This window comes from Ciconia boyciana, chromosome 8 (assembly GCF_034638445.1).
Source record: "Ciconia boyciana chromosome 8, ASM3463844v1, whole genome shotgun sequence".
NCBI lineage: Eukaryota > Metazoa > Chordata > Aves > Ciconiiformes > Ciconiidae > Ciconia > Ciconia boyciana.
The window spans coordinates 6,879,763-6,906,964 of NC_132941.1; the positions used below are offsets into that span (position 1 = coordinate 6,879,763).

The window sequence follows — 27,202 nt, forward strand, 5'->3', positions numbered from 1 at the left end:
CGTTATCCCTGGAACCGGGGCTCGCCAAGCTGCCGTCCAGCTCCAAGGGCTGTACTTTGCACTTCTTCTGTTGACAAAAATATACTTGCTGGCACGATACCCGAGAGGGTTGGCTCCTCTACATTGCACATCACAGTTGTAATGAATAAAACAAGAGGAGGTTAATTATTCAATTTATTTAGGCACAAACCAATAGTTACATAGGGAAAATATCAAGATGCATATGTGTTCTCGTAAGAGCCAAATTTTGCTTTTCAGAAAGTTAGACTGTATAGCTCTCAAGCTGGGTACTCGGGCCTGCAGTTTCTATATCATTGTTATTTACTCAATAGCAAATTAAAGCTTTACAGAACAAATAAAAAGCCACAGTCTGTTTCCTGAACAAGTTAAAATCTAATGCAAGAAAGGGACAGTACAGGAATATAAAAGTAATGGAAGCCTGGAGGGATACTACAGAAGACCAAGGAAAGCAAGTTATGTAGATATGTAGCAACACACAAATCTTGGAAATCATGTTACATTGCTGGTAATGAAAACTGCCTGCTCGGTCTCCATCCCAAGAGCAAAAGGAATTTCAAAACCCACAGGAGCGACCAGAAGAAATACTGCCTCACACAATTCCTCCTGTGGCAAGAGGCGACCCAATCAATTAGACTGGGATCCAGAGGACCCGTGTTCAACTCCAGTACCAACTATTGGCCACCTTCCGTGTATCCTTAAACAACTCAAATCCTCCACAGCTCCTTTTTTTGGTTGAATTTACACCCATTTCCTTAGTACAGGCAGTTTTTCTCTCTTTCTACAGCTCTTTGCTGAATGGGGTCTCACTCTCGCTTGCCTGCCACTAGACGCTACCATAGCACCTACAATAAGAAAACAGCAGCAATTTCTCATCACATTGAAAAAAAATCAAAAAAGTGAAGGGTATCACAGCCACCACATTAAGACAGGTTGCATCTATACTTCAGAGTTTTCCTATGTTTACCCTTTTTGTTTCAGAGGAGGGCACAGATTTTGGGAGGGGACTTTTGTTGTTGTCGTTGTTGTTTTTTAAGAGAAAAAATATGGATTACCTTGGATGAAGTTCGCTTCTTCCGACTTGACCATCTCTATACATGGGTCCCCACCATTGTACCAAAGAGAACCCAGAGAGAGGAAACAGAGGAGGAAAATGGAGAAAGCGTTTAGTAAAACAATTCAAACAGCAGCTTGTCAAATGTGTTAGAAAAGCTTATTACCAAGTAGGGGGCTGGATCTATGACTGCATTCATCTACCTTCCCTCCCTCATGGAACATAACAATCAACAAACTCAAAATACCTGCACTGAACCAAAAAAAGAGGAAATAAAAAAAGTAATCAAGAATAAAAAGTGGAGGGACCAAGAACCATTAATAAGAAACATGGCTTATACTTTTGGTGCCATCTGGTTCTACAGTAAGCTAATTTAAAAAGGAAAAAAAAAAAAATCATCTTGCTGTTAAGTGCTAATGTGGACAGAGCCATTTCACTATTCTGATTCCACTGGAAATGGCTGAGCAATTTGCATTTGAAATATGAGGGCTTAAAACATCATCTTTAAAAAAAATTACAGTGTGCACCAACTCTTCTATCATCTGCACTCTGAATGTTAACTAGGCACCCAAGAGTATCGAAAGCTGCTACTTTAGACCAATGTATTTTCTGTCTCACTGGCTAGGTCCATTTTAGCCCATGCCTTCCTAAAACTCCCAGAAGAATTCCTGAAGTTCTTTTGGCTAAACTGCTTTTTTGCTAGAGTAACTTTATGTCTTTGCTTCACCCCTTCCTGCAACCCAGTGACACACGTCCCAACACCACACTCATGTACAAGTTAGAGGGGGAATTCACATCCCAGATCAAAGCCATCTCATAATATAGATATCTAAATACAACAACAGTGTTTTGAGTGTTGTCATTAAGCTTTTAAATAATCACATACTGAGGTAGACATAAGTCTACAAGTATCTTAATATTAATTGAGATTTTACAATTCTCAAAAAGGCAACTATTTGAAAAACAAATAACAAACGGCAGACGTCCCACATCAGCTTTTTCTTATTTGCTTTCCAACCCCTTGGAACATTTACGTTTCTATAAATAATCCCATTCAGACTGGAATTCCATACCTATAATTCAATAATGTGCTGTAAACAGCAACTTTCATACTAGACTATATCGAAGACTTGTAGGAATATTTTCTCTTTACGAATGTGTTACACATATTTAAAATTAGCTCTGGTTTTCAAGCCAGTCCAAGTAAATGCCTGATCTTGGCTTTTCCGCATCCCTTGCTGGCCAGGAGCAGGATGAGTTCACCAACACAGGTACGCTCCACACTCTGTGTAAAACACTAGTAGGAATCTTAAAAGATGAAAACAAAAGCAAAAAAACACATGCAGAACCTGAAATTTAAAAACTATCAGCATCAGCTGTGGTGTTCCCAGTCTCTGCCCAGGTTCTTCTGGATTTCTAGCATCGCTAAATGCACCATGTTTCAGCATCAGGAGCCAAGTTCAATTGAACTCAATCAAGAAACTGTCAGTGGCAAAATCAGGGTTTTTACAAGCAATCTCTCCCTCTCGGCCAGTGTGCTCCTCCGCAGGATTGGTGCAGTTTAAGTCTTAACATCAAATCTCTGCTTTTAGATTTCACACAGATATCTTTTTTCCATTGTTATGAAAAAAAAAAAAAAAGAAAGAAAAAATAAAAAATAGTAACTTTTTCTTGTTGTTTTTAAGTGCTAAACTCCTGGGTGGAAATCAGAAAATAGTATTCTCTGGAATAGCAGTCACAGCAGGCATGGTTCATACATTCTCTTCAGCAACGCCATGTTGCAGTGACGGACACCGCACCCCTGACAGACGGAGAGCACTGCCACAGTGCGCGGCACAGCCACGAGAGAGAACCATCCAGCTACAGATGTCTAAGCAACTTTTACCCAGTTAAACATGTGGCTTTTTTTAAAGTTATGATCTATCTCGATTTCGATAATGAGTCTCGGAGGATGAAAATAAAGGTGGCGTTTCCAAGTAAATCAGATTAGGCCAGCTCTTCCCCACACACACACACATTCCAGCTATAAATGTGATTTCCTAAGCCACTTACATTTCTCTTGAAGTCTTCTTGCTTGACTGCTAGACTCAAGTTTAATACAATCACTCCCATGTCATCTTCTAAACTGTTAGGATCTTCCAGTTTTAAAACCTGTTCAGTAGTTCTACAAGAAAATAAAAAGACGTGCATTTATTGACTCCAGTTAACTCGAGTTCATTATTAAAGGTCACTCTGAGCTGTGCAAATTCCAGCTTCGTGTCTGAAATTCCCAATATTGAGTTTAAATGTTAAAACAGGAAATCTGGAGGGTTCCTCCTCAGTTCTCACAAAATACACCCCCCTTTTAATAGCGTGGCGTGGTGTTTATATAGCATTGCTTAATACTTGTAACTCTCCATATGCAGATACACACCAAACTAGGTGACTACTACCTCCACTTCACAGGGAAGAAGAGTGACAGGGAAACTCATCCAAGTGAATTTTCTAACATTAATGGCTGGGATTCGACTCCGGAGATATTTATTTTGCCTTATCGCTGCCTGAGTTTAATCTGCCTCCATGACTCAGTTCCCTCTCTGAAAACGGGAATGCCAGTATTTACTTGGTGGCACTATCTCACGGATAATTCATTAATGTTTCTAGAAATTCAGATACAACAGCCGTAGGAGCTATAATATACCCACACAGGGAGAACGCATTTTCTCCAAGAAAAAAGTCGCACAGCGAGAGAGTATAAAAGAGAGAACTAAAACTTGAATTCCTGGCTTCCAGCTCCACATTGAGACCAAGCAGCAGCAGCAGACAAAAGGCGCAGGGCTTGCCTCCGCACTAAATCAGGGCCAGATGAGCTGCCGCGGGGACGGATGGCTGCGGGGGGAGGCTGGAAACGGGGCGCTCGCAGCCAGCCAGGCAAACCGCTCCCCAGCCCAATTATATACAGAAAAAGGCACCCCGCGCTACGTGGGGCTAAGAAGGGGTCTACAACCTTCTCCCCCCTTTCTTCTTCCACCTCCATAAATTATTCTGGTGTAGCTCGCCCTAAACAATGCTGCATATAGAAACTCTTATTCTTATCCCTAGATGTGAAAAGGAAAGGGCACCTTCTGCTGAACTGGGCTTATCCAGGTTGGATCTGAATCCTGTACGTAACACTGGATAAAATCACGCGTGTACAGGATTTATCTCATGCGATTTCTTGTTTTTAAAACGTGCTCCCCACCCTTCTATCAAAATAAGTTTTCATGAATAAACAAATTCCCAGCGAGAGCAAAAACATTTCATTATTTTCCCAAGTTTCTCAATAAAGCTGCATTAACAACCTTTAATTAAACAAACGTATTACCTATTGAGTTCAAGTTCAGCGAGTGCTACAAATGCCGAGCCCATGAAGTCTGAAGAGGTTAAATCTCGATCGTACACCTGGTAGCAAAATAAAATAAATATTTATAATTTTCACATCATAAGCCGGTTTTATCCCAGCCGATAGAAGAACAGATATTTTAAGCCCTTTCAGTTGAACTTCGTATTTGAAAGATCAAAGCTTAGATATAATTCAGGGATAATTTTCCATCCCTCTGCTTTAATTTGTATTTTTAACTAAATATTTAAACAGCATTTTGAAAGTATCTTCTTAATATTATGTAAACAGAGACATGTGTGCTGTTATGGATTGTGCCTGTTCCTTTATGCTCTGCGCGATAGCATAATGAAACGCTGCACAAAAATCAGGTACTTCTGGCTACAGATGTTTTAGCAATTAGTGCTCGCAACTGGTAGCTTGCAGTTCTGGTAACTGTAACGTTACTCATAATGAGAAAAGGCTTTACTACTTGTCACGGCTGCATCCCAGGTAATAATTCTGTTCAACCCAGCCAAATTACACTCTTAAAACGTGCTTATGAAACCACTATTGGTTTCACTGAGTTTGCACAAGCACGGTAAGAGCGAGCAGAATTTAGCTCCATAGCTTTAAACATATCCAGTCAAGGAGTTTTATTTCAACTTGGGTTTTTGCAGACGGAAAGCAAAACATGCGAGTAAAATCTGGAAAAGACATATGTGCATTTTAATTCGAAATTGCTGAAACTCTTAAACCGGATTGTGTTTTATGTTACGCTGCTACAGTGAATAAAAATCAATACGTTTCTAAAGTTGAAAATAATTGCTTAAAAAAATATTGACCCATCTTTCAAAAATCTAAAACCAAACCTTACCTTGATCCAGAGTTTTTGATCGAGGGTCTGTACAGGCAGCACAACAGTTTCATCCCAAACTGGGTTGAGGTTCTTGTAGACTACCTTGCTTTTGTATAGAGTTTTTCCATTCAGTTTAAACTTCACATATGGGTCACTTGTACCTGTGATAATTAATAAAAAATAGATTAGCATGCCCCCATGTAACCCCACAACCTTAAATTATATTTTCATAAAACAATAAATAACAATAAGAAATGGTAATGACTTATTTTATATACACATGCATATACTTAATTACCTATATAAAAATTGCTAGTTCATACAGGAAATCTATAGAATAGAACCAGAAAGTTGCTTGAAAGCACGCAACAAAAATTCTGCATAGTTTGCTTGATTTCTGCTGTGTTATTCTTAAAGAACGTTAATTATTCTTTAGTAACTTAGTTAACATTTTAATTTGGGAAAAGAGCAAACAGAAGCAGGGATGAAGGACTATTTACGGGCCAACTAACAACACAGACAGTGGAAGAGAGAAAATGTGATCCTGTGACTATGAATATATAAAAAAAACTCAAAAGCATCGTAACTTGGATAGGAGCTCCAAGGAAACCAGTAACAATAGCTAAAAGACCCGTCAGGATTTCATTACTGGTGTCACTTGCCAATTTACTTAAAACCAAATTTTGAGTTTCAGTGAAAAAATACTGACATTATTCACCAGCTCAGGATAAAAACCACACACAGAATAGACTCCGTAAAGACAACAAACAATATTCAGGTAACACATTTTTTAATCCAAGTGGCACAATTTGCCATGGCAATAATGTCCCATATTTTTATGGAGCAGATGTCCATGGACAGAGTGTGAGGCCCGTGCCACTCGGCAGCAATAGAAAGACTTGCAGCTGTCAAAGGAAAACAGAAGAGGGAATCAACTTTTTATTATTGTTATTAAACCAGTGGCATCTGCACTGACACCAACCACTGTGCAGGACACCAGACAAAAGGGGGAACAAGGTACATGAAGGATTTAACTACACGGTTGATTTAGTAATGCATAGGGACTTCGCAAAAAAATCTCACAAGCTGCAAATAAGGGAAAGAACAAAACTGAGGTGTGGCAGCACATACAATTAGCTGATCCCAGGTGCCTTTCATCTGTCATATTCAATATCGTCTGTATTATACCTTATATTTGGAACTAAACTTCCCTCCTAACAGTTCAATTTCGTTAGAAGGATAACAGCTAACACGATGGTCCTGGCTGCCCCCCAGCCTGCAGTGTGGGCTGCCAGCAGGAAAAGACCAACTCCTACACCGGACTTCACATGCAGAAATAATCTGAACCTGTCCTCCTTGGTTCCCACTGAGATACTGCCCGACAAACGCACGGCAGTTCAGGGTAACCCAGCGTAAGACCAATACTCAGTCTTGTCGGCAGTTTGGTGAAACAGTGAGAATGTGAAAAATCTGTATTTAAACGTCCAAAGCTCTGATCAGTGTTATGGGAAGACAGACTTAGACTCAAGAAAAAATAGCTATGCGTTAGCATCTATTTGAAATTACATAGTAAAGAACTGTGCTCCTGGGATATACAGACTTATTTTTAAGAATTATAGAAAGTTTTTATTCTGTTTTAATTTCAAAAGGGAAGAGCTGTAGAGCCCTGGCCAATTCTGCATATAAGAGCGTTTCATTCACAGAAGGAAAATATCAGTTGGTTTGCAAATAATACCTGCAGCTGATCCTTTTCCCGAATAGTAATTGTTGAAATCAACCCCTTTTTGTGAAAAACACTGCAAACTTAAAAAGAAGTTTCTTTCCCTTCTCCTCTAAGAGAGAATAATAACAAGGGCTTGATCCAAAGCCAGGGCAGTCAGAGGGCAGCTTCTCATTGTTTTCAATGGGTTAGGACTAGACCTTTCCCTAGACTCTTTCTCAGAACTATGATTATACTCTTATATAAAATGTACAGTTTAAAACCAGCACACTTTCTGCAACGAGTGAGAACACACAGATAAATCGTAGCCCCACAATGTGGGCAGTAGCCCTCAGAGGATGCAGAAGTTAAGAAATAACAGCATTGAGCTCTTTGGTGTTAGTCTCTTCCAGCTAGTTTAAAAAGAAAAAAAAAATAGCTTTTCTTTACAGGATAAGCGGGAGCAAGCTGCATTATTAAAAATAACAATAACAGTAATAATAATTTCCACAACCTATTCTGTGCATGAAATAGCAACTGGCCAAGACAAGGAAAGCAACTGATGAAATGAAAGCATGAAGAGGGCGATGGAGGCAGGTGGTCTATGGCCATAACTCGTCTGCTTTTGGCACAGAAAACACATGAACGAGGGCAAAACCTGAAAAGAGAGAGAGAAAGAGGAGACGGAGAAAGCAAACAGCCAGCAAGTTCAAGATCTGCAAGTATAAAACTCCAAGCCCTTTCTCCGAGGATGGGAAGCAAGAAGACTATAGCTAAGTAAGCATCCCAATTGCATTATTGCTCCGAAAGCTTTCCAGGTTGTTATAGAGCAAAGCAAAATAAACGAGGGGGAAGGGCTGCCCAGCACTGCTCATGTGAGCCAGGCTTTAGCAATCATTCTCCTATACATATATAAAAGAATGTCTTCCTTTATACTCACGTATATTAATATATATTTTTTAATATAAAAACATATGTGTGTATATAAAGGAATATATATTTATATAAATATATATTTTTAAATATAAAAATACATAAAAAGCTGTGAGGGGGAAAAAGCTATAATAAAAAGAGGCCTTTAATTAAATAAGATTGCCACTCTGGGATCAGGCCTTCATGCTTGTCAGCTTACTCTCAAAATAAACATCTCAAACCGGGGCCTCAGTGGTGTCACTTACTCCGGCAAGGCACACTGGGTAATCCCTCGCTATCTTGACAGCTACATAATGTTCAAACTGTTTCACGGGTGAACGGCGGCACTCGCGCGAAAGAAAATATTAATGCCAGGAATTAATAGAAAAAGGGATGATGGTTTACAAAAGCCAAACAAGGAAAAGGTGTCAAGTTAGTACCGGCGTTAATTGTTAGGGAAAATAATTGCGGAGGGGCACGGGTTTCGGCAGCTCGCCTGTCTGGCTGTCAGAGGGGTAACATCTCAACTAGGCAGGCAGGGGAAAGGGGTCGGCGGCACGGGATAATACAAATGACGGGCTGACACCTCCGCGCCGGCAAACAGATGGACTTTCACCTCTGTGGCGGGAGCTGGCACGCAGCGGGGCTCGGTGGCGTTTGATCAGGTGGACCTGGATGGCCAGGAGAGAAATGATGGGGCTGGATATGGCACCACAGCCCCTTTTGGGGCTTTCAAGGCTTTCCCCAAGTTGCTCCTGGGATGTTGACGAAGCTCCTGTACCTCCCTGGCTCAATGTGCCCATTTCTGTTTTTCTTTAAGATGTCCCAGATTGCATCCAGGTGATCAAAATATGTTAAAAAAGAGACAAGGAATGAGAAGTAAGCCAGGTGGACAAGCCCCAGCTGACGGGACAAACAGCACAGACAGCAAATTATTAACTGCATTTGAATTCAAGGCTTGAAGCCCTCTGCATTCAAGACTGGAAGGATGTCTGGATCTATTAAAAGCTATTTATTGGAGACAATCTGCAACCTAGCCAGAAAAGCATAACTTTTCCAAAAAGTGCCTAGTGATTTTAGAGATGAACCAGTCTAAAAAAGGATATATTTTTTTATAATTTTCCTTTAAACATGACAGGCACCCGATAATTTTATGAAGCTAGGCCATTAAAAAAATTAAAAAATAAAGCTTTTCAGCAGCCATTTCCTAGTGAAGGCAACCCAGTCAACTTTTAAGCACGTGCACCCAGGCTCCTCTGCAATGCGAGGTCTGAACCCATTCATCTCAGTCACATCAGCTGGAACCACGCATTAACGGGGTAACGCGAGGACACTGATTCAACTGATTCTTCTTGAAATTAGTTGAGAATTTAGCCTGAGAAAAATACTTATCTGGTGGGAAAAGCAAGGTGTGATGCTTTGAGGTTAATTTAAATGTTATGTAATGACAAGAAGGTTCTCACACAGTAAAATATATGGACAAAATATATAAAGCAAACAGGATCATCTGCTTCTCAGCCTAAAACAAAGCCAGTAGAAGTAAAAAGAAAGGATGACCTCTAAAAATATCATTCCATCAGCTGTTTTCTCATTAGGGAAAGAACATGCATCTCAATAGTGATGCTCCCTTTAATTCCATAATATCTATTTTACTTCTATTTTCTTTCACTAACACTAAAAAGCAACGAGTGCAGGCAGACCAAGTATCAGCTAAAAGCCCAGGAGGCTTCAGTAAGAAAAAGTTGCTGGGACACAGCAGCAGGACAGGGTTTACAAGCCTAAGAAACTGTTAATAGTGTTTTTAAATGGATACTGCTGCCCTCTAGCAGCTACTGAGAGATGTATCACATCAACTGTGTTTACTGCTACACACTTGCTTCATAATTAGGAAAAAAAAAAACCAAACCCAGAAGACCCGATATTATTTCAAGCCACACACTATTTTATAGGAGTAAACTTACTGGAAATGTAGCATATGAAACAAGTCTCGTTACATAAATAAATTAAAAAAAAATTACCACCAAGTTGCCTTAAAATCCTGAAAAATCAAAGAACGGCGTGAAACATAACCTAGACGATCTTAAGTTTTGCTTAAGAAAACCTAAATTTTAATCTGAAGAAGGAAATGAAGGATTTATTTTATATGCACTTAAAGAATAAATTTCTTTAAATCTTCCTAGAAATAGAATTACTGAAGTTATTTACAACAAGGAGTAAAAGACACTTTAAAATGGAACACACACTTTTCTTTTTATGTGGAAAACCACTATATTCTTGTCATGAAATAGCTGAGATCAAGGTTTAAAAGGGAAATTGAAAAAAAGTATTCTGCTGGCAGGAAATTCAGGTAATTTTGGAAAGTTTTGTGCCCAGTTAGTTTTACATGGCCAGATGGAAGTGAAACATTGCTTGGAAACAAGCATCACCAATAGGTTCCAAGGGAAAATAAACCAACAAACAAGGGAAAAAAAAACCACACACAAAAAAACCCCACAACAACAAACAGTAAACCAAAAAGACCAGAGAAGTGTGAAGAATGCATACAAACCCACAGTTGATGGGGGGGGAAGAGGGGAAAAAAGCCTGAACTGAACATTAATAGAATGAAAGAAGCAGATGCAGGATGTTCTATGCAAGACACTTCAGAAATAGTGTTTAAAAAAGCCAAACTAAAATAAACAAACCAAGAAAAAACCCCAGACCCTACCAAAACACCGTTAGTCCAATTGAACATCATATTCCCAGTCAGGGCTCAGGTATGAACACACAGCAGGGCACGAGGATAGGGCAGAAGCCACTTGTACATTACTAGCCAGCACTGAGGACCTTTGGTGTAAATAGTTGCATCTTCTTGTATGCTCAGTCTTCGGCCTTATAAAATCTCCTTATGGGGTCCTGGAAAGACGCAGTGTGAGCTGTTAACGCAGGCAGCTGCCCCCCCAAGAGCCAGCTCTGACAACTGATAGAGCTTGAACAGTTTAAGAAACCTGTTATCGAAATTAGAATTACTTACAAAAGAAGGGTCATAGGGTATTCTCTGGGCCCTACATATTCTCTTCCAGTGCTGCCATCCCTATATTTCTTAATCTGACATTAATTTACCAAAGGTGGTTAGACACATACTGGATTAATTTCTTTTGTTTTAACTTAATCGTGCATTCATTTCCCACAGCCAGTCCACAAGGGAGCCTTGCAGGGATCACTGTTTATAAGGGGAAAGTTTCAGCCGCACACGTGGCACTTCCAGAAACGGGACTCGGTGCACAGAAACGCTCACAGCACAAGCCGCTGTACGCAGAGCTACACGGGATCCAGAAAACATCAAAATAAGTACCCAGCACCATTGAAATTCTTCGCATTTGTAAATTAGCCATGATTACGCCTTTCAAAAAGAAGCGTGAAAAGTTGCCTAATACATCTCAATAGTTAATAAATCTCAAGGACTAATGATCTAATTGCAGATACCCTGAAAACAGAGAAAGTCTAAATTAATCAGCGTGTTTGCAGGGAGCGATTCAGCCTAATTGCTCTGAGCGTTTGCTTTCCAAACAACGGACTTGCTCTAAGCTGACAAACGCCCGGCACAGCGCAAACACACCCCTTCCTCCAGCACCCTGGTACCAGCGTGGGCCCAGGCAGGGATAGCCCAGAGCTGTGAGTGGTGGGCTACTACAGGTTCATTACTGCTTAAAGTTAAAAGGACACGCTATTCTATTCTCTTTCATTTTATTTTGCCCTTGGGAGACTGAGCTTTGGCACAGGTCGCATTGATGTTAGGAGCTGCCCACGCAGCAGAGCAGCACAGCCTCTCTGCCAGCTCCAGGAGCCCACCGGGACCCTCTGGCAGTGGGACGGGAGAGCAGATGATGTGCTCTGGACAGGAGAGGCAGGACGCTCCCAGAACGGTGACAGCACTTTCTGTACACCTGCAACCCACCCTGCTCCTTTCGCACGTTCAGCTGTATCACGAGGGGAAAGAAAGGAGAGCAAAACCAAAGTGCAGCAACAGGAAACAACAAGGGAAACCTGAAAGAAATAGAGAGACGGGGCACAAAGATCCTGTAAAAACCTAGAAAACACAAGACCGTGTGGAAAAGAGAGAGACACAAAATTCAGGCTGGAGCAACACAGCTGGGGGGAAAAAGATGGCAACGACAGCCACTCACCAGCTGACATCACATCCGAGAAATATATTTCTTGTAACCACACCATTTAACAGATGAAAAAAGCATACTCGAACTTTGAAAGTACAGGATTTGGAAACAGGAGGGGCTTCTGACTCTTACAGGCACTCAAAACCTAGTTTCTGTTTTCTCGTACACTGGTAGAAATGGGTCTGTCAACTCAAGGAAGGTAACGCTTCCTTACAGCTGTGGCATCACATTGCTGCTCGGTGTCACACCATCTCCATTGTGCAAAGGTGACTCGTACAGGCAGCAACGTGCACAGTCAGAGCACCTCAGAGCCATAAGGTAGCAGGACATTTCGGATTTCATTAGACTGACTCAAACAAACATGAGGCATCACCCTGCCCTGTGAAAGTGAACCAGCAAGTAGAAACGGGCTCCAGCCTCTCCCAGGTTCAAAGCACGTGGAGCTGGAAGCTGCAAGCTTCACAAAAAAAGGCTCAACGAGGCCATAAAACCACTAAGGGTGCAACAAAATGACAACACTTAGAGCACTGGTGATTAGGAATGCTTAATATTTTTTTAAGCCAAATAAGATATAGAGTAATTATGTCTCTTTTCTGCAGAACTACCAGTACTCCACAGATGTTTAATTAATAAAACACATTTCTGCTTTCTTTCTTACTACTTAGAGTATTAAAACTACATAGATCACAAACTCCTCGCCATCGCCGAGATACATCATGTCATCTAGTAACAGTAATACTATAAAAAGTACACAAACCCCAAACTTTTGGTATTGTGTATATCCACACACAGATCCGTAACCTTCAGTGTTTGGTTCATCAGTTACAAGAACTATAAATACGGGACCCATGCACCATCTAACATTAGGCACCAACGGTACACGCAGGTGATGTGGATGCCGCTCGCCCAGCGCACCTTACCATCTGCTTAGGCAGTTTCTAATGTACGATTGAGTTAGACTGTACGCCAAGAAGCAGGGAGAAGCAAGAAAATCAGACTCCAAGCAAGCTGATGACCAACAGGAAACACCTCTCTCATTCTGCATCCCTAAGAGGGGACACTGCAATTTTGACCCAAAGAGGGATTTTTTGGAGCCTCTCCCCTTCCCACCAGAACCAAGGTCCTGCTCTAAGAGCACTCTGCTTCCTTGGCTGGGGTACATATATTGGGTGTTGCTGTATGGAGGCTTTTTCTTTCCCTTACACCTCAAAAAAAAAGATAAGAGAGGAGAAGAAAACACTGCATCTCTGATTTTTTTTTTCTGCATTGCTTATGCACTTTACATGAAGCAACAGGGAGCACACGCAGCTGAGCCAGACTCCCGGGCTGATGCACTGCACCCTCTCTATAGAGAGCAGGTACAAGGAGAGGAGCTACAGAAAATCAGGGACCGGAGAGACAACAGAGAGACAAAAACCAATGCAAGTCGCCAAAGGTGAAGAGAAAAACAGAAAAGAGCAGATGTCAACAGGGATAATATTACGAAGGGGGGAAAAAAAAGAGAGTAATAAAAATCTGGTTAAGTGCAGAAGGAATTTAAATCACACCAAAGGGAACATATCCTGGAAAGAGCAGTACATAGCGAGTCAAAAAGTCTGTGAAAAATACCTGGGAAGTTGGGAAAAAGTAAAGACACACGTTGGTCTTAACAGCCTGCAGTTATCAGCAGAACTACTGCTCACCTTTACTCAGCCAAGTGTAATTAATCCCTACTTAAAAACTGTTAAACATATGAGTACGTTCAGGGAGAGCCCTGTGAATTTGCTGAGCAAAACCAGGAGTTTCCAGCCACAGCTGTTTCCGACGGCAGAAATATTTCTCCTTTGCCACACACCTCAGATTTATTTTTAGAGACTTACATACGCACACAGATATATACTTCACACAGATATATACTCCTTACATCGGGACAAGCAGAGGCAGAAACAAGGCCTGAACGCCAGCACGAGAGGCTTTACTCTGACGCTCGAATGTCAAGGACACCTTGTCCATCGCTTCTTGCGCTAAAAGTTGCTGCAGAGCCGAAACGCACAATGCAGCGGCCTCCTCGCCCAGCCCTGAGGCCGTGGCACTCACGGCAGCAGACGAAGCCGGCAGCTGAGCGCGGGGGGCGGCGGCCGCTCCCCGGGGCCGCTCCCCGGGGCCGCTCCCCGGGGCCGCTCCCCGGGGCCGCTCCCCGGGGCCGCTCCCCGGGGCCGCTCCCCGGGGCCGCTCCCCGGGGCCGCTCCCCGGGGCCGCTCCCCGGGGCCGCTCCCCGGGGCCGCTCCCCGGGGCCGCTCCCCGGGGCTCCGCCGGCTGCGCGGGGAACGGCCGCGAGAGGGCATCAAGCACTCACGTTGTGGGGCTGCGGCCCTTCGGCTTGAGCCGTTCAAGAAGCGGTGAGGCAAGGGGGAAAGCGCAGGCATGAGAAGAGGGTGGGAGGCCACGCCTAAGCGCCGATTTCTTTACCTCGGAGTAGATACAGAACTGCCCCCCAAAAAATGTGACCTGAGGGGTTTGAGGACTCCTCTGAGACTTTTGTTCCAGAGCAATTGCTGATATCACAACCACCAAATATTAAAATTCAGGAAATTTACAAAACTTACATTAAACCTGATTCAGGCTAAAGACGCTGGCTTACACTCCTCACTCAGGCTCTGTGGTTTTCATGTGAACGTTTTGACATTTAGCATATCGCATACGCCCCACCGTATTTAGAGTTAGTTTCCATCAATGAAGTTGTTACTTCAAGCAGTTACCGCTGGGTATGACCGTAGTCAATCAGGAGCTGGTGGAAGGCCAAGACTTGGGTAAAGTGGATAAGGAGGATTCAGACCAGAATGTGGACCATCTACTCAAAATTATTGTCCTCGGGAAGTAAAACACATCCTGGAGAAATATGTAAGCTAATTAAGATGTTTTGGGAACAGTCTGAAGCTGCTAGTAGAAGTGTGATGAGAAGCACCCTCATGCAAACTGTCCTCATTATAATACTAAAAGTCACACCCCTCGAGCTGGAGACCCCGGCCCAAGGAGAGAGCCAAGGGAGACCCCTCACCTTTGGGCGTGCGCAGAATATTAAAGTAGCACTGTAGCTTTAAGAATAAGATGAGAAAATGTAGACCAATAGAAAACTGCTTTACATAATTACTTATGCATATGCATAACTAGACTGGATAAAGACTGTACCTGTATGATCGAGGGGAGGGCTAGGTTTGTGGGGCTACCACCTAGCACCTGGTCTTGCACAAAACTTGAAAGAAACTGATATCTTGGCTCTGTGTGCGTATTGGGTGTTGCACACCGAGTCATGAACTCCGTCTGTGAGACAACATGACCATTTTATTTGAATAGAAGCAGGACATACATTGCTACTCCTACCTACAGACTCCAACACTCTGCCACCACTGCCACCTAACCAGAGCATTTTTGCAGTTGCTCACACAAGGCTGACCAGAGGAGGTTTCAAACTCCAACACACACATAAAACACAGAACCAGCAACTCAGCGTTACCCACTGGAGAGCTCCAGCGCCTCGTTCCACACAGAAAGCCATGGGGAAGAGGGACTGAAACCCTCTTCCAAGCAGCATTCCTTGGTTAGCTTTAGAGGTTTGCTGTTCCCAAAACGTGAATGAGGATGACTTGGCCTTCAGCCCAAGCCGCAGTCTGACTTGCAGGATACCCCGGCTGCAGACAACATGTTCCTATATTCAGATTACTTGGAGTAGCCTGGTATATCCCAGTGCAGAGGCTGTATCTGGCATTGTGCTGGGGGGAGAAAAGGGAAGTCGCATTCTCCTGACCTACAAGTTTTCTGAGGTTTTCTCATGTCGGAGAGATGAGCAAAGCTGACAGCTTCCCGCTTTTAAAAGCACATTGCAAAAAGCACAGTGGTTGCAGGTCAGGCCTGAGTGTCATGCAAAGATCTTAAGTAACCAGTATGACAGCAGAGACCTATAAAGATGTGCATCAGGGCATCAGCACCATGTTGGGTTTTTTTAAGGAGCCACCACTGCAGCATGATGGTGACTGAAGAATAATCATTAAGACACTATTTCCCCCCCACTCCCACTGTCTGTGCAAAAAAGCATGAATTTTATTGAATGATGCACCACCTCACATACTTAGGTTACTAAATGAGTGGGCATTTGCCACAAAGCAAGAGACTCATCAAAATGCTTTTTTTCTTCGTGCTTATGTTGTTTCACAATGTTGTCCAGTGCTTCACTAAGGCAAGCATTTGCTTTCTTACACAATAAAACACAGCCTAGAGCAAACTATGCTTTGTCTTCTTTAGAAATACTACTCTGCTGGAATTGCTCATTTATAACATCTTTTCCATACAAGTAGCTGGATGTGTCCTGGCTTGTGCAGCTTGCCAGTAAATCTGATGAGCGGCTACACTGTTAGGAAATACATGCTTCTGTTTAAAGGGTAAAGATCTTAATCTAAGTATTCATTCACTCCTTCCAAAAGCTGGGAGCTGGGATGAAAAACGAGCATACATTTAGCCAAGAGTTACTGTTTGGTGAAGACATGAAAAACCAGCATGGGAAAAGTTAACTGAGATAATAGGTAAGGGAAATCCCAACAAGAAGCACCCCATGTGAGAAGACTTCTAAATCCATACAGGTCTCTCCAGATGCAAACCTTCACAGGCCTTCAAGGTGTGCAAGCTTATTTTCTTTAAAACTGTATGAATAAACCCCATTGCTTCATCTCAAAAGAGAGAAATTGCTCATACATTTTGCAATGCAAAAGTATTAGAACTGTTCCACGCGCAGAAAAAAATAGGAAACAAAGAATAAATCTAAAATGCAGAAAGACATTGGACATATGGAAGAGCTCTCTGACAGGTTCAGACCAAAGGTCCTGAAGCAGCTGCTGCTGCAGAGCCCTACAAGCCTCCGCAGAGCCTCCGGCAGGACAGCTCTTCCCTCCGCAGCAAGCGGAGCAACTACCAACTGGCTGCTTATAAGCACCTTTAGTCCCTGTTGCAACAGCCTGAAAAACAGCCAGGCTAACAGCAGGCACTTTCACACAGTTTTTCCAAGAATTCCCCAAATATTTTCTAATTTGTTTGATAACAACTTTTTTTTTTTTTTTTATGTTGTCCTCCTTAGGTTGCATCCCAGATTAGAGAGGGGATTGTCGGCTTACAGCCCTGCTCCCATGGTTTCCCTTTTATTAAAACCTTTGCAGATTACCCAAAAAGCACTCCTAGAGCAGCTCCATCATTTAATACATTTCAAAATATTCTTTGGCTTTTTTTTTTTTTAAGCTCAAATCAAATTTCTCCAGATGAATCACTCTGCAGTTCCTGAATAGGCACCGATGCTAAGTCCAGCCAAGGAGGTGCTTTGCAGCTGTGCAGTCAGACAGGAGGAGCAGCAAGCAGAGGCAGCTCCCTCCCCTGTGTACCTAAGGTGGATAAACCCAATATTTGAGTGCTCTGACCCGAGCAAGGGACGCAAGTCAATGACTTGTTGTATCAGAGTTAAGAAAAGAAGCCAAATGCTGCCAAGCTGAAGTCAGTGAAAGGAGAGCCATGTGAATTTGGAAGGAAATCAGCGGAAAGGTGGGGCTCACCACAGCGATCTCTGATAACCAGGTTCCGGCCTTCCTTCAGGTGGATGGTCAGCAGGTAGGCAAAGGGGCTGGGCAGGTCACTCAAGCAATCGTTTGCTTCCTCCAGAGCCTAAGGAGAACAAAGAAATCAGTCACCACTGCACAACTCCTGAAGCAGACCATGAATGAAGCAGGTGTTCCCTCTTTTGCAGAGACAAAGTTCTTGTCTTTCCTTAGGGCAATCTTTTACCGAAAGGAAAGAAAAAACATATTTTTCTTTCCCAGGCTTTGTTTCATTATGCAAACAGCTAATGATCAGCATCAGGTACGTTCAGCAAAGCAAGGAGTAACACAAGGAGGGTTATACCTGAAAACGAGTGGTAATATTAACAATCATAAATGCATGCACAGGTTTTCCAAATCCTACCAACTTACTGCATTTTGTTTCCTAACTTTTTCTTGTGCATTCACAGAATACCTCAAGTTGGAAGGGACCCATAAGGATCATCGAGTCCATTCGTACTCATCTGAAGATCTCATGAGGAAGTACACGTTTCACATAGCTACTGAGAGGACAGCGTTTCTCTATAAGTTCTAAAAGAGAGAAACACAGCTGCAGGCGATGCTAGTTGTGAGGTTTTGCAGTAGCAAACTCGTGAGGATTCTTATTCATCAGAGATGCTGCCAGGGTTACACACCTCAGCATCAGCATCATCCAGCCAGCACGTTCAGTGAAAACAGCCTCTGGACAGCACTTGAGAGGTTATCAGAGGGCAAAGGTAGAGAAGTTCTTCCAGAATAGGTAAATATGCTTTACATGAGAAGAGCACGTATCAAAACTGCCAATGCCTTTTTGCGCTGCCCTAAAACTCTTTTTGTTGTCCGTCAAAGCCTACAGCTGTGTTAAGATATTTGCTCTCTTTATTTTAATCCAGTTCGTTCCTGGGCTGCTAGTTGAGTATTTATGCTGATGCTTTCATCAGTTACCAGTACAACATAGAAATTATAGAATACTTTAAAAAAATCCAGAAAATTTGGTTCTATTTAAAACATTAGCAACTGCTTTGCACTACTAAAAAAAAAAAAAAAACAACCAACAACAAAAACACAAAGCCACCACTAAACAAACAAAAAACCAACAAACCAAAAAAACCCACACTGGAGAAATCTATAGAAGGCTTCTTGGCTTCTTCACCTGCTGGGTTTTTAAATTTGTAAGAAGCAAAGAATCTAAACCTAAAATAAATTGTGCCTCTGATCAAGTTTCAAAATGCTTTAAAATGAAAGGACTTACCATCTGATCATCAAAAATTTGAGACGATATGGAAGAGTCTAGATCCATTTCTCCACATGTGTACTATAAAAAAAAGATACAATTAATTAGACAACAGTAATATAAGGATGAAGAAAATACTCCTAATATGAGTCAAGAAAGTACTCATACATATGTGCAACCAGTGAAATTCATTTACTTCTGCTTATAGAACCTTCCTCCCCATAATGTAGATCTATGTTTCTTTTTCCTGTTTTGCAGTAACTGCACTTATTTTTTTAGATTAAACTGAAGAGACTAAGTGCCTGCTTCCAGCTATTGGAATAAATTCTTGTCCTCCCCAGTAGAGACCTGTGCTTTCAGTGCTGAAGGTCCTTACAACAAACTCTCCTGATGCCTGAAGGTTATTACATCTGGTGCCTTATCAGTCAGCGTTGCAATGCTGACCCCTATTCCTGAGCAGAATTTTATTTGTTGAATCTCCAAGTGTCCTCGCTAAAATGAAATAAAAAATGCCTGAAGTGGTGGCAGCAGCAGCAATATCCTGGGGTTGGAAAGCTGGCTGCTCTCTCAAGTTGACTACAATTTCTCCTTCATCACCCAAAAGGCAAGGTCCAGGAAAAGTTTTGGTTTTTGTTTCCAATAAAAAAATAAATAAATAAAAAAGGCTCAGGGGAAAAGTTAGAAAGCAACGGTCACAGGGAAAGGGCAAAAAGTTGTTGGACAAGTATGTCCCCCCACTTTCTGCAGTAACTGGAAGATCCAAAGGATTTTTACCTAGGGCCCAGCATAGGAGAGGAAGTCAAACATTTCTTCCCAAATACTGACTCATCCAAAAACTTGAGGCTACGGTGGCATGGCCTCTAGTCTGTCTAGATGCACAGAAGGGATTCATTGGTCAAGACACCTCTGATGCTATTTTGACTCCTAGAAGAGTCTATGATCATCATTTTAGCTGAAGAGGACCTACATGCCTGGGCAACTCTTTTGGTCTAATGCAGGGCAATCACAGCCCATTCAAATACAAAGATTTATGCTAAGAATAACCTCAGTCTACAGAAATGCACACAAGGTGGAATTCGATCCTCATGTGAAAATGTTATTATGTGCAATGTGGTAACATCCAAATCTCTCAGATGAGAGCTGCATTGTGTGGAACACTATACAAACAAAAAAAAAAATCAGCTCCGGCACCAAAGATCATAAATCTCAGAGATGTTGATATGTTGAAATAAATATAAATAAGCTTTTGTGTAATTCTTCTCCTCCTCCTTCCCCCAAATACATATATTACATATCAGGAAGTACAGTAATCCAGCATTGCAAGTAAAATTTCACTTGCATGGCAGACAAAATTTAACATTATGGTTCCCACAGTAATCGTAACTTGGCCACCTTGCAAAAACACATTAACAGTAGAAAAATTATCATCATAAAGAGCAGCAGAAGAGTTTTCTCACACAACAGAGCTGAGTTACAGCTGCTAGGGGAACCCTAACTTTGAATTTCCTGACTAGTATGCATAAAATCTCACTTGTGTGCATTAAACCTAGCATTTCTCGTAGTCTCTGGCTTCACAGGAATCTCCTTCAGGCACCGTCATTGGCACTGATAATGGTTTCTCTTTACAGCTTGTTTTACATGGCATAAACACAGAATCAAAGAACTACATTGAAATTATAATAATAAAAAAGTATGCTCTCTGCTAGCTTGATATAAGTTATAACAAAAAAAATTACCCTCAAAGTTATGATTTTTCTTTATTCTGCTTTTTGTTTACTTGTGTTACATCAACAGATTTTGAACAAAGATAATTTTAAAGAAAAAAGTTGCTTTTTTTTTTCATTTTAGCTCCACATAATGTAAATTGCTATTATTCTAAGTAGCTAATTGCAATGAGAATACTGAATATAGACAAAAGCCTCACTGAAAATATGGTCCTGAAATCTTGATTTTATCTAACCACAGTGACGTTTCTGAACTTTTAAGTGTAAACAAATGTGGCCACATCCACCAAGCAGGTCCCAGTCCCAAATGTATCTGTGTAAAAACAAATCAAACAGGAGTGTGTGTATATATATATATATATATATATATATATATATATATATATATATATAAAAATATAAATCAATCAGATGTTTCTCCTGACAAGATTTATAACCTCTATCTCCTCTTGTTTTCTGTGGAAGAATGATTCAAAATACAAGGGCACTGAGTGCATCGGCAACGGGACGAGGCTTTGGGTTGCCAATGACTCACTGCAAGGTGTTAGTAAGAAGACGAAGAAGTGGTGTTAGAGTGCTTCAGCAATGACGCATGACCACGGACAAAACCCAACTGCAAAAAGTGGCATTAAGGGCACCCTTTGCAACCTGAATCAATCAGGGAGGGGCTCAATGCAACTTCAGTTGCTTCTTCACCCTTCAAATTTGCCTAGCTGAGCTGCAAGAGAGAACAGATAAAAGTAAATCTCTTGGCAAATGGAAATACGGTACCTGTGGCAAGAGCTTTTACTGAAGATGGAACGCTCCGAGCACTGGCAGCTCTGTGTACTGAGAGTTTAGACGAGTGTAAAAACCACAAGCCCCCACTGAGCTCATGCATGAGGCTCAGAAAGTATCTTATGATATTGGGTGACCAAAGATAACCAGGAAATGAGTAGGTGGCATGTGACAAGCAATTCAGGGGGAAGAAAAGCTCAACCTACATTTTTGCTTTTTTCGGTTTGTTTTGTTCCAGGGATCTGCCTTCCTTCCGATTTACCTCACTGACCAGTGAATGCTGCTCACGAAAGAGCGATGCGAGCTATTGTCGTGTTCTTCACAGCAAGCCCACCCAGTATTAGGAGACCAACAACCTCTGCAATAAACTGTCCCCATCCGAGGCATACAGCGTACAAATTTTGTAGCTGTTCAATGAAGTACACAAAAAGCTGAATATTGAGGGTTTTACCATATTCAACTTAAAAATAACTAAATTTATTCAATATTCCTTATCTATTTCTACTTTTCTTTGCTTCACTCTCTGCTACGTATTCTTTAGGAAAAAAAAATCTCTTTCTCCATTTAAAAGTTGTGATTGGAGGCAGATTATAGGAAGGAAGGTAGGATATTCACATAGCAAGATGATTTCATATAAAAGTAAATATTAAATGATTTACACACACAAGCACATACACAAATACACAATTTGGGAAATATCTAAATGCTGCAGAGAATAAGCTAGACTCGGACTGTGTGTCTGGAGGAAACTTGAAGCTAAGCTACTCCATCAGTATACAGGTACCTCCTTTTCCTAAAGCACTTAGTTTGCCCAAAATCAAAGCAGGATTTAGGATTAACTTTGGTGCTGCTGCAGTAAATTTTAGGTTAGAGTTTCTGGTCTACAACAGCAGGAAAGAACTGCTGCTATCATTAAAACAACCTGGAAAAACTCCTAAAATAATGACATGTTCAAAATGTCCAGTCTACCACTTACTGAGTGAGTTGCTACAACTTTTGGGTAAAGTTTAAGCACAGAAACAAAATTCTATACTATTTTAGCTATTTTTCTTATGCAGACCTCTGAATAATGGCACACTCCAGTGAGTTGAAGCCAATGTGTTAAAAATTTAGCAACACTAAACTGGCAGTGATGGTCAGTAAGTACCAGTCTGATACTCTGCATCACAACAGACTAGGAGCTAACACTGATTTGATAAGAATACACAGACCTTCGAGATGCAGAACAAGCAGTTTTATATCAGAAAGGACCATTTCCCCATAGCAGCACTAACCATCATTTTGAACATGCAGTTAAAAAATGTTAATTAACCTGTGAAATCACCACTCCCAAAGGAGGACTTTAAACCAAAACGTGTGTTTTCCATTTTTGCCCCTCAGATGACTAAGGAAAGCAGCTACCATAACTGCAACACCTAGGTTATGGGGAAAAAGGCCTCAAAACAAAGTTCAAAATCTAACCTTCCCAGTGAAAACTCAACAGGAGGAGATACACTTCCACAAAACATAAATAAAACAAATTTTGCCTAAAATGTTTCAGGCAGCCACAGTCTTCACCTGCTGTCTATATTACAAAGCCATCATGCAACTCCACAGGATTATCCACTTTGCTCAGGCCAGGCAGGAATTACTCTTTCATGTCAGATTTGAAGCATGTTGGCCTCAGATCCTTCAGTTCATGGGACAGTATGTCCAGCCATGGAAATACTGACTGCAAAGCAGGGGGGAAGGGAAGAAGGAGGACAGGAGGGGGAATGCAGAGGAAATGTTTTGATTTTGCACCTCCTCTAATTAATCACAACGCAAACCCAAAGGCCAGCCCTAAGCATGATGCTACATGTTCACTGTAGTCTGCTTGTTTTGGTTAATTCCAGGTACAGGCAGAGTTCACCTCGCTCACCCGTCATCTTTCACCTCTTGCCTTCAGCTGGATCTTGAGTGGGTGGATGGTAAATTGATTTTGCTATACAGCAATCCTGGTAAAGCTTTATTAACTAAAAAGAATACTATGGCAAATGTATCAGCAGCATGTTTCAGAGCTCAGAGGACTGCAACAACTTTTTACTTAAGCGAGCAATTCCAACAACTCTGAAAAATCTGAAGTATCATCACCTTGCCAAAATTTAAAAAAAAAAAAAAAAAAAAAAAAAGGAGTGGGGTTATATTGCAGCTCCAGATTGACAGAAAGGGTATCTGAATTAGTCTCCCATAATTTATATATCATGCATGGTTTATGCTTATTTTTATCCCCCATTCATTCCCTGAATAGGGCCCCCTCCTCCATCCCTTTATAACCCAGGCAATTAAGGAGAAGCATGACGAGCCCAGGGCGGCCGCTGAGCCCGGCTGATGCCCAAGCACCTACCTCTGCCCCCTCGTCCGACAGAGCGGTGCTCAGGCGCGCGCTCTGCAGCAGCTCAAAGAGGTCATCGCTGGCTCTCCTCTTCGCCTCGGACATGGCGCTGCCCGTGACTTGCACGTCCGGGTGGGTGACCGTCACCTCCGTGCGTGTCGCCTGCTGCGGTGCCCATGGCCAGGCCTCTCCCGCCAGCCTCACCGAAGCACTTCTGCTTTTCTGGGACACCACAGACCTGGAGAAGCTCTTGGGGGAGCAGCTCGACAACACCTGAGTACTCAAATAAGTCGTTCCTTCTTCCATAAGAGTCTCCACCTCCAGCATGTCAGGCACCGACACGCTGAGGCGTCGGTCCAAGGAGTGGACCTTCCTCTCCACCATTTTGCTCGACCTTTTCTTTGTCTTCTTCACGCTTAGGTTTTGCAGGAACGGTCTAGTTTTCTGCTTCAGGGATCCCCAGACGGATGGTTTATCCAAGTCCATTGCTGCAAGGGGAATCTCAGCAATGCCTCCTGCACGAAACGGCTTCAGCAATTCCCAGGGTGACTAAAAGGAACGTAGGAAGAAGGCAAGTCAATCATGAAAGTGAACAGCCGCTGAAGATTATGATTCATGTTGTCTCATCTTGAAGCTTTCAGTCATTTTTCTCAACAGTTAAAACAAAGCATGCTGCATTATCAAGTGCTTCTAAATACAGTCTGGTGGGTAGGTTTGATTATTTAGGAGGAAAACAGCCAGAACAAGTATTTAATCCTACACTAAAATGCAATGTCTGCCCACTACTTTCTGATTGCTAAGAGGAGACATTATATTTCTTCCTCTGCCAAGTCCCGATTTGCAAAAATTTGAGATTTAATCAATTTGAAACTGTTTCTGTACAAAACTTACTGATGGGAGTTAAATCACAAGAATGCTAGTACACAAAAAATGCTGGCAAAGCTGGCACCGTAATTTCTGCTGATGCTTTTCCAGCCTGTGTAGGTGGTTTTTGGCTATTTCCTAGGCTACATGGGTTCTTACACGACACATTAGTGGACAAGCACAACACGAAAAACAGCTCCCCAAACTAAGTGGCTGAGGCTGAAGAGGACACATAGGACATGAGAAATCCCAGCTGAAACCCCAAAACACTCCCTTACGTTAACACACTGCCAGTGAAAGTCACCGCTGCAGTATTAATTTTCCTCATAAAGAAGGCAATTGACAGAAAGTGAGGGCAAAAAGGGATGGATAGATCACTTACAGATTTTGAAAACCTACTGGTGGACTCTTGCCTTTGAGTTGATCCATACTGAGCGTTTATACAGTAGGGAGGGACAAGACAAAAAGAGCCAAAACAAAATCACCTACTGTATCTGCATCGTAAGGGAGCAGTCGAATGGACACCTCTGTGCACAGGAATATCCTCACGGATGGCGTCTTTCGTGGTTAACAGCTGAGCAACCATCCTTATTCTGTGAAGCAGGGATAGTCAAATCATCATCAAAACTCATTAAGGAAAACGCTGATGAAGCCTGCAGATTTACTCCTTTATAATCCCAAAGACACACACACAGAGGTTACACTATATACCTACGTCCTTAGAAATGTATACCCGTTAACTACATGACTGCTGCTTCCAAAACTCACAGCATATTTACGTTCTAACAATTACATACTTGACCGAAAATTACTTATCCCACTGTTTTCCTGATCACTAGGGAAAACACCAGAACAGGCAATAGAAATATAACTGTTGGATGAATCCAGATAGAGAAATCACTGTCTGCTTTCAAAGAAATCTACTCTTACATTCATTAATTTGAATGAGGTTGTATAGCCAGTTACTTAATAACTTATTTAAATAATTTTAACCCCACCCTACTCGCAGAGTGTTCAGGCACCTACAGAAAAATGCTTTAACTGTATTACTACATAACTAAAGCTGCACAATCCTCCCCCCATTTACATTGGTATATAAATAATTAATATCAGCATCGTCATATTCCATACAAAAAATAATAAGCTTTGATAGCATTACATGCATTCACAAGGCAGTAACGAATTCTGCCCAAATAGGAAGGTATGCTAGGATAGATATATCAGCTTAACACAGTATTTTCACCTCTATCTCCAGAAGTCAGACCCAGTATCAAAGTGCACATGGACAAACTGAAATTCTTTTTTCCCCTCATGGCATCACTGAGAAGCAAAACCGATTTTCTGAACCTCACAGAGGGGGATTTGAGGCACACAAAAGCATGGCGGGGCTTTCTTTTCTCACTGAACTCGAGGTGAAGTGCAAGACGATCAGATTTACAGAAGGAGGAGAGAAGAAATAAATGCCAACCCTAACACATTTGACCAGAAAGGCAGGAGCAGCACCTGATACCCTGTGCAAGCTCACCAGAGACATGGCTGAATTTGCTCTCATCAGCTGATAGCTTTCACTTAGGCTCTTCCCTCTGTAAATAAAAACTTGACAAAGCAGCCGCAGGCCTCCTTGGTAGCGTTACACCACATGCCAACAACAGAAATTATTAGCTAAACACATTTGCACAAAACATTATGAAACACCACTGTTGGGACTCATTTAAACAACTCATCTACTGCTAGTGCTCTCTGCTTTCCTCGCCTACATGCATAGAAACCTGCTGAAGTAAAGACATTGTAAATAAAGGCAGGACCAGCTCACAACATCCACTTCCCAAGGCTTTTACTGATTCCTATTCCCTTCCTGTTATTCTCCACCCCTCTCATTTTGATGACCCACTGCTGTCATTTTTATTTTGTTTGCTTTGAGATTTTGTTTCCTAGCAGCGGACTCGTTCCTCTAGGTTTTTCCAGTTACTTTCCCCCAGTTGAATGTTTTTTCCAGTTACATTCCTTCAGTTGCTGAATAGAAACGCCCATTCAGCAAGGATGGTGCAGGGACCACACTGTATCTCTGAGACCCACTTGCATTTAACCCAGAATGAGCAGAGTCCTCAAGCCAGGCAGAATCACAGTGGAATAAAAAAAAAAAAAAAAAAAAACAAACAAGAAAAAAAAAATTGGGGAAAAAGTTTCTGGGTTTTGGTCAAGACAGCAGGGATGGCTCCAGCTACCTGCCACCTAGCAGCTCCCGCTCCAGCTCCCACACTGGGGCAACACGGTGGTGGAATTTGCTGCATAGGGAGCACAAGGTTGCCTGAACTGAGGCCACAAAAGAAACAACCCCATCCCTGGATTGCCAAGGAGTTTGGCCATACTCCGCCTCTGAACCCTTACACCTACACTCCTGCTGCAGCTGTAACTTTTCTTTTATAAATACTGTATCTACAAACAAATTAATCCAAATGATGGTTATAAGACACAAATAAAAATAAATACACAATCTGTTCTAATCTGCGAAAAGGATAAATACAGTCTGAAGGGCAAATGCACTCTGACATCAGCCATCCACAGACTGGCACTTTTTTCACTTCCCCAGTTCAAGCAGAGAAAACACATCACCACCATGACCAGA

General features: G+C 41.9%; 1 protein-coding gene across 6 annotated transcripts in view; it reads right to left on the reverse strand.

The window, feature by feature from the left end:
• Positions 1–27,202, reverse strand: part of MCTP2 (multiple C2 and transmembrane domain containing 2) — a 126,264-nt gene that overhangs the window by 83,150 nt on the left and 15,912 nt on the right. For 3 of the 6 annotated variants that reach the window (XM_072870156.1, XM_072870155.1, XM_072870157.1), the window contains exons 2-9: positions 25,066–25,169; positions 23,725–24,261; positions 18,877–18,939; positions 17,604–17,712; positions 5,287–5,429; positions 4,416–4,492; positions 3,125–3,236; positions 1,074–1,109 (exon numbers count right to left, since the gene is read on the reverse strand). In XM_072870156.1, the coding sequence (XP_072726257.1) occupies positions 1,074–1,109; positions 3,125–3,236; positions 4,416–4,492; positions 5,287–5,429; positions 17,604–17,712; positions 18,877–18,939; positions 23,725–24,198 (1,014 nt within the window). In that variant the 5' untranslated portion in view covers positions 24,199–24,261; positions 25,066–25,169. Of the gene's footprint in view, positions 1–1,073; positions 1,110–3,124; positions 3,237–4,415; positions 4,493–5,286; positions 5,430–17,603; positions 17,713–18,876; positions 18,940–23,724; positions 24,262–25,061; positions 25,170–27,202 lie in introns of those variants that run through there. The other 3 variants (XM_072870158.1, XM_072870159.1, XM_072870160.1) reach the window with 3 other exon arrangements.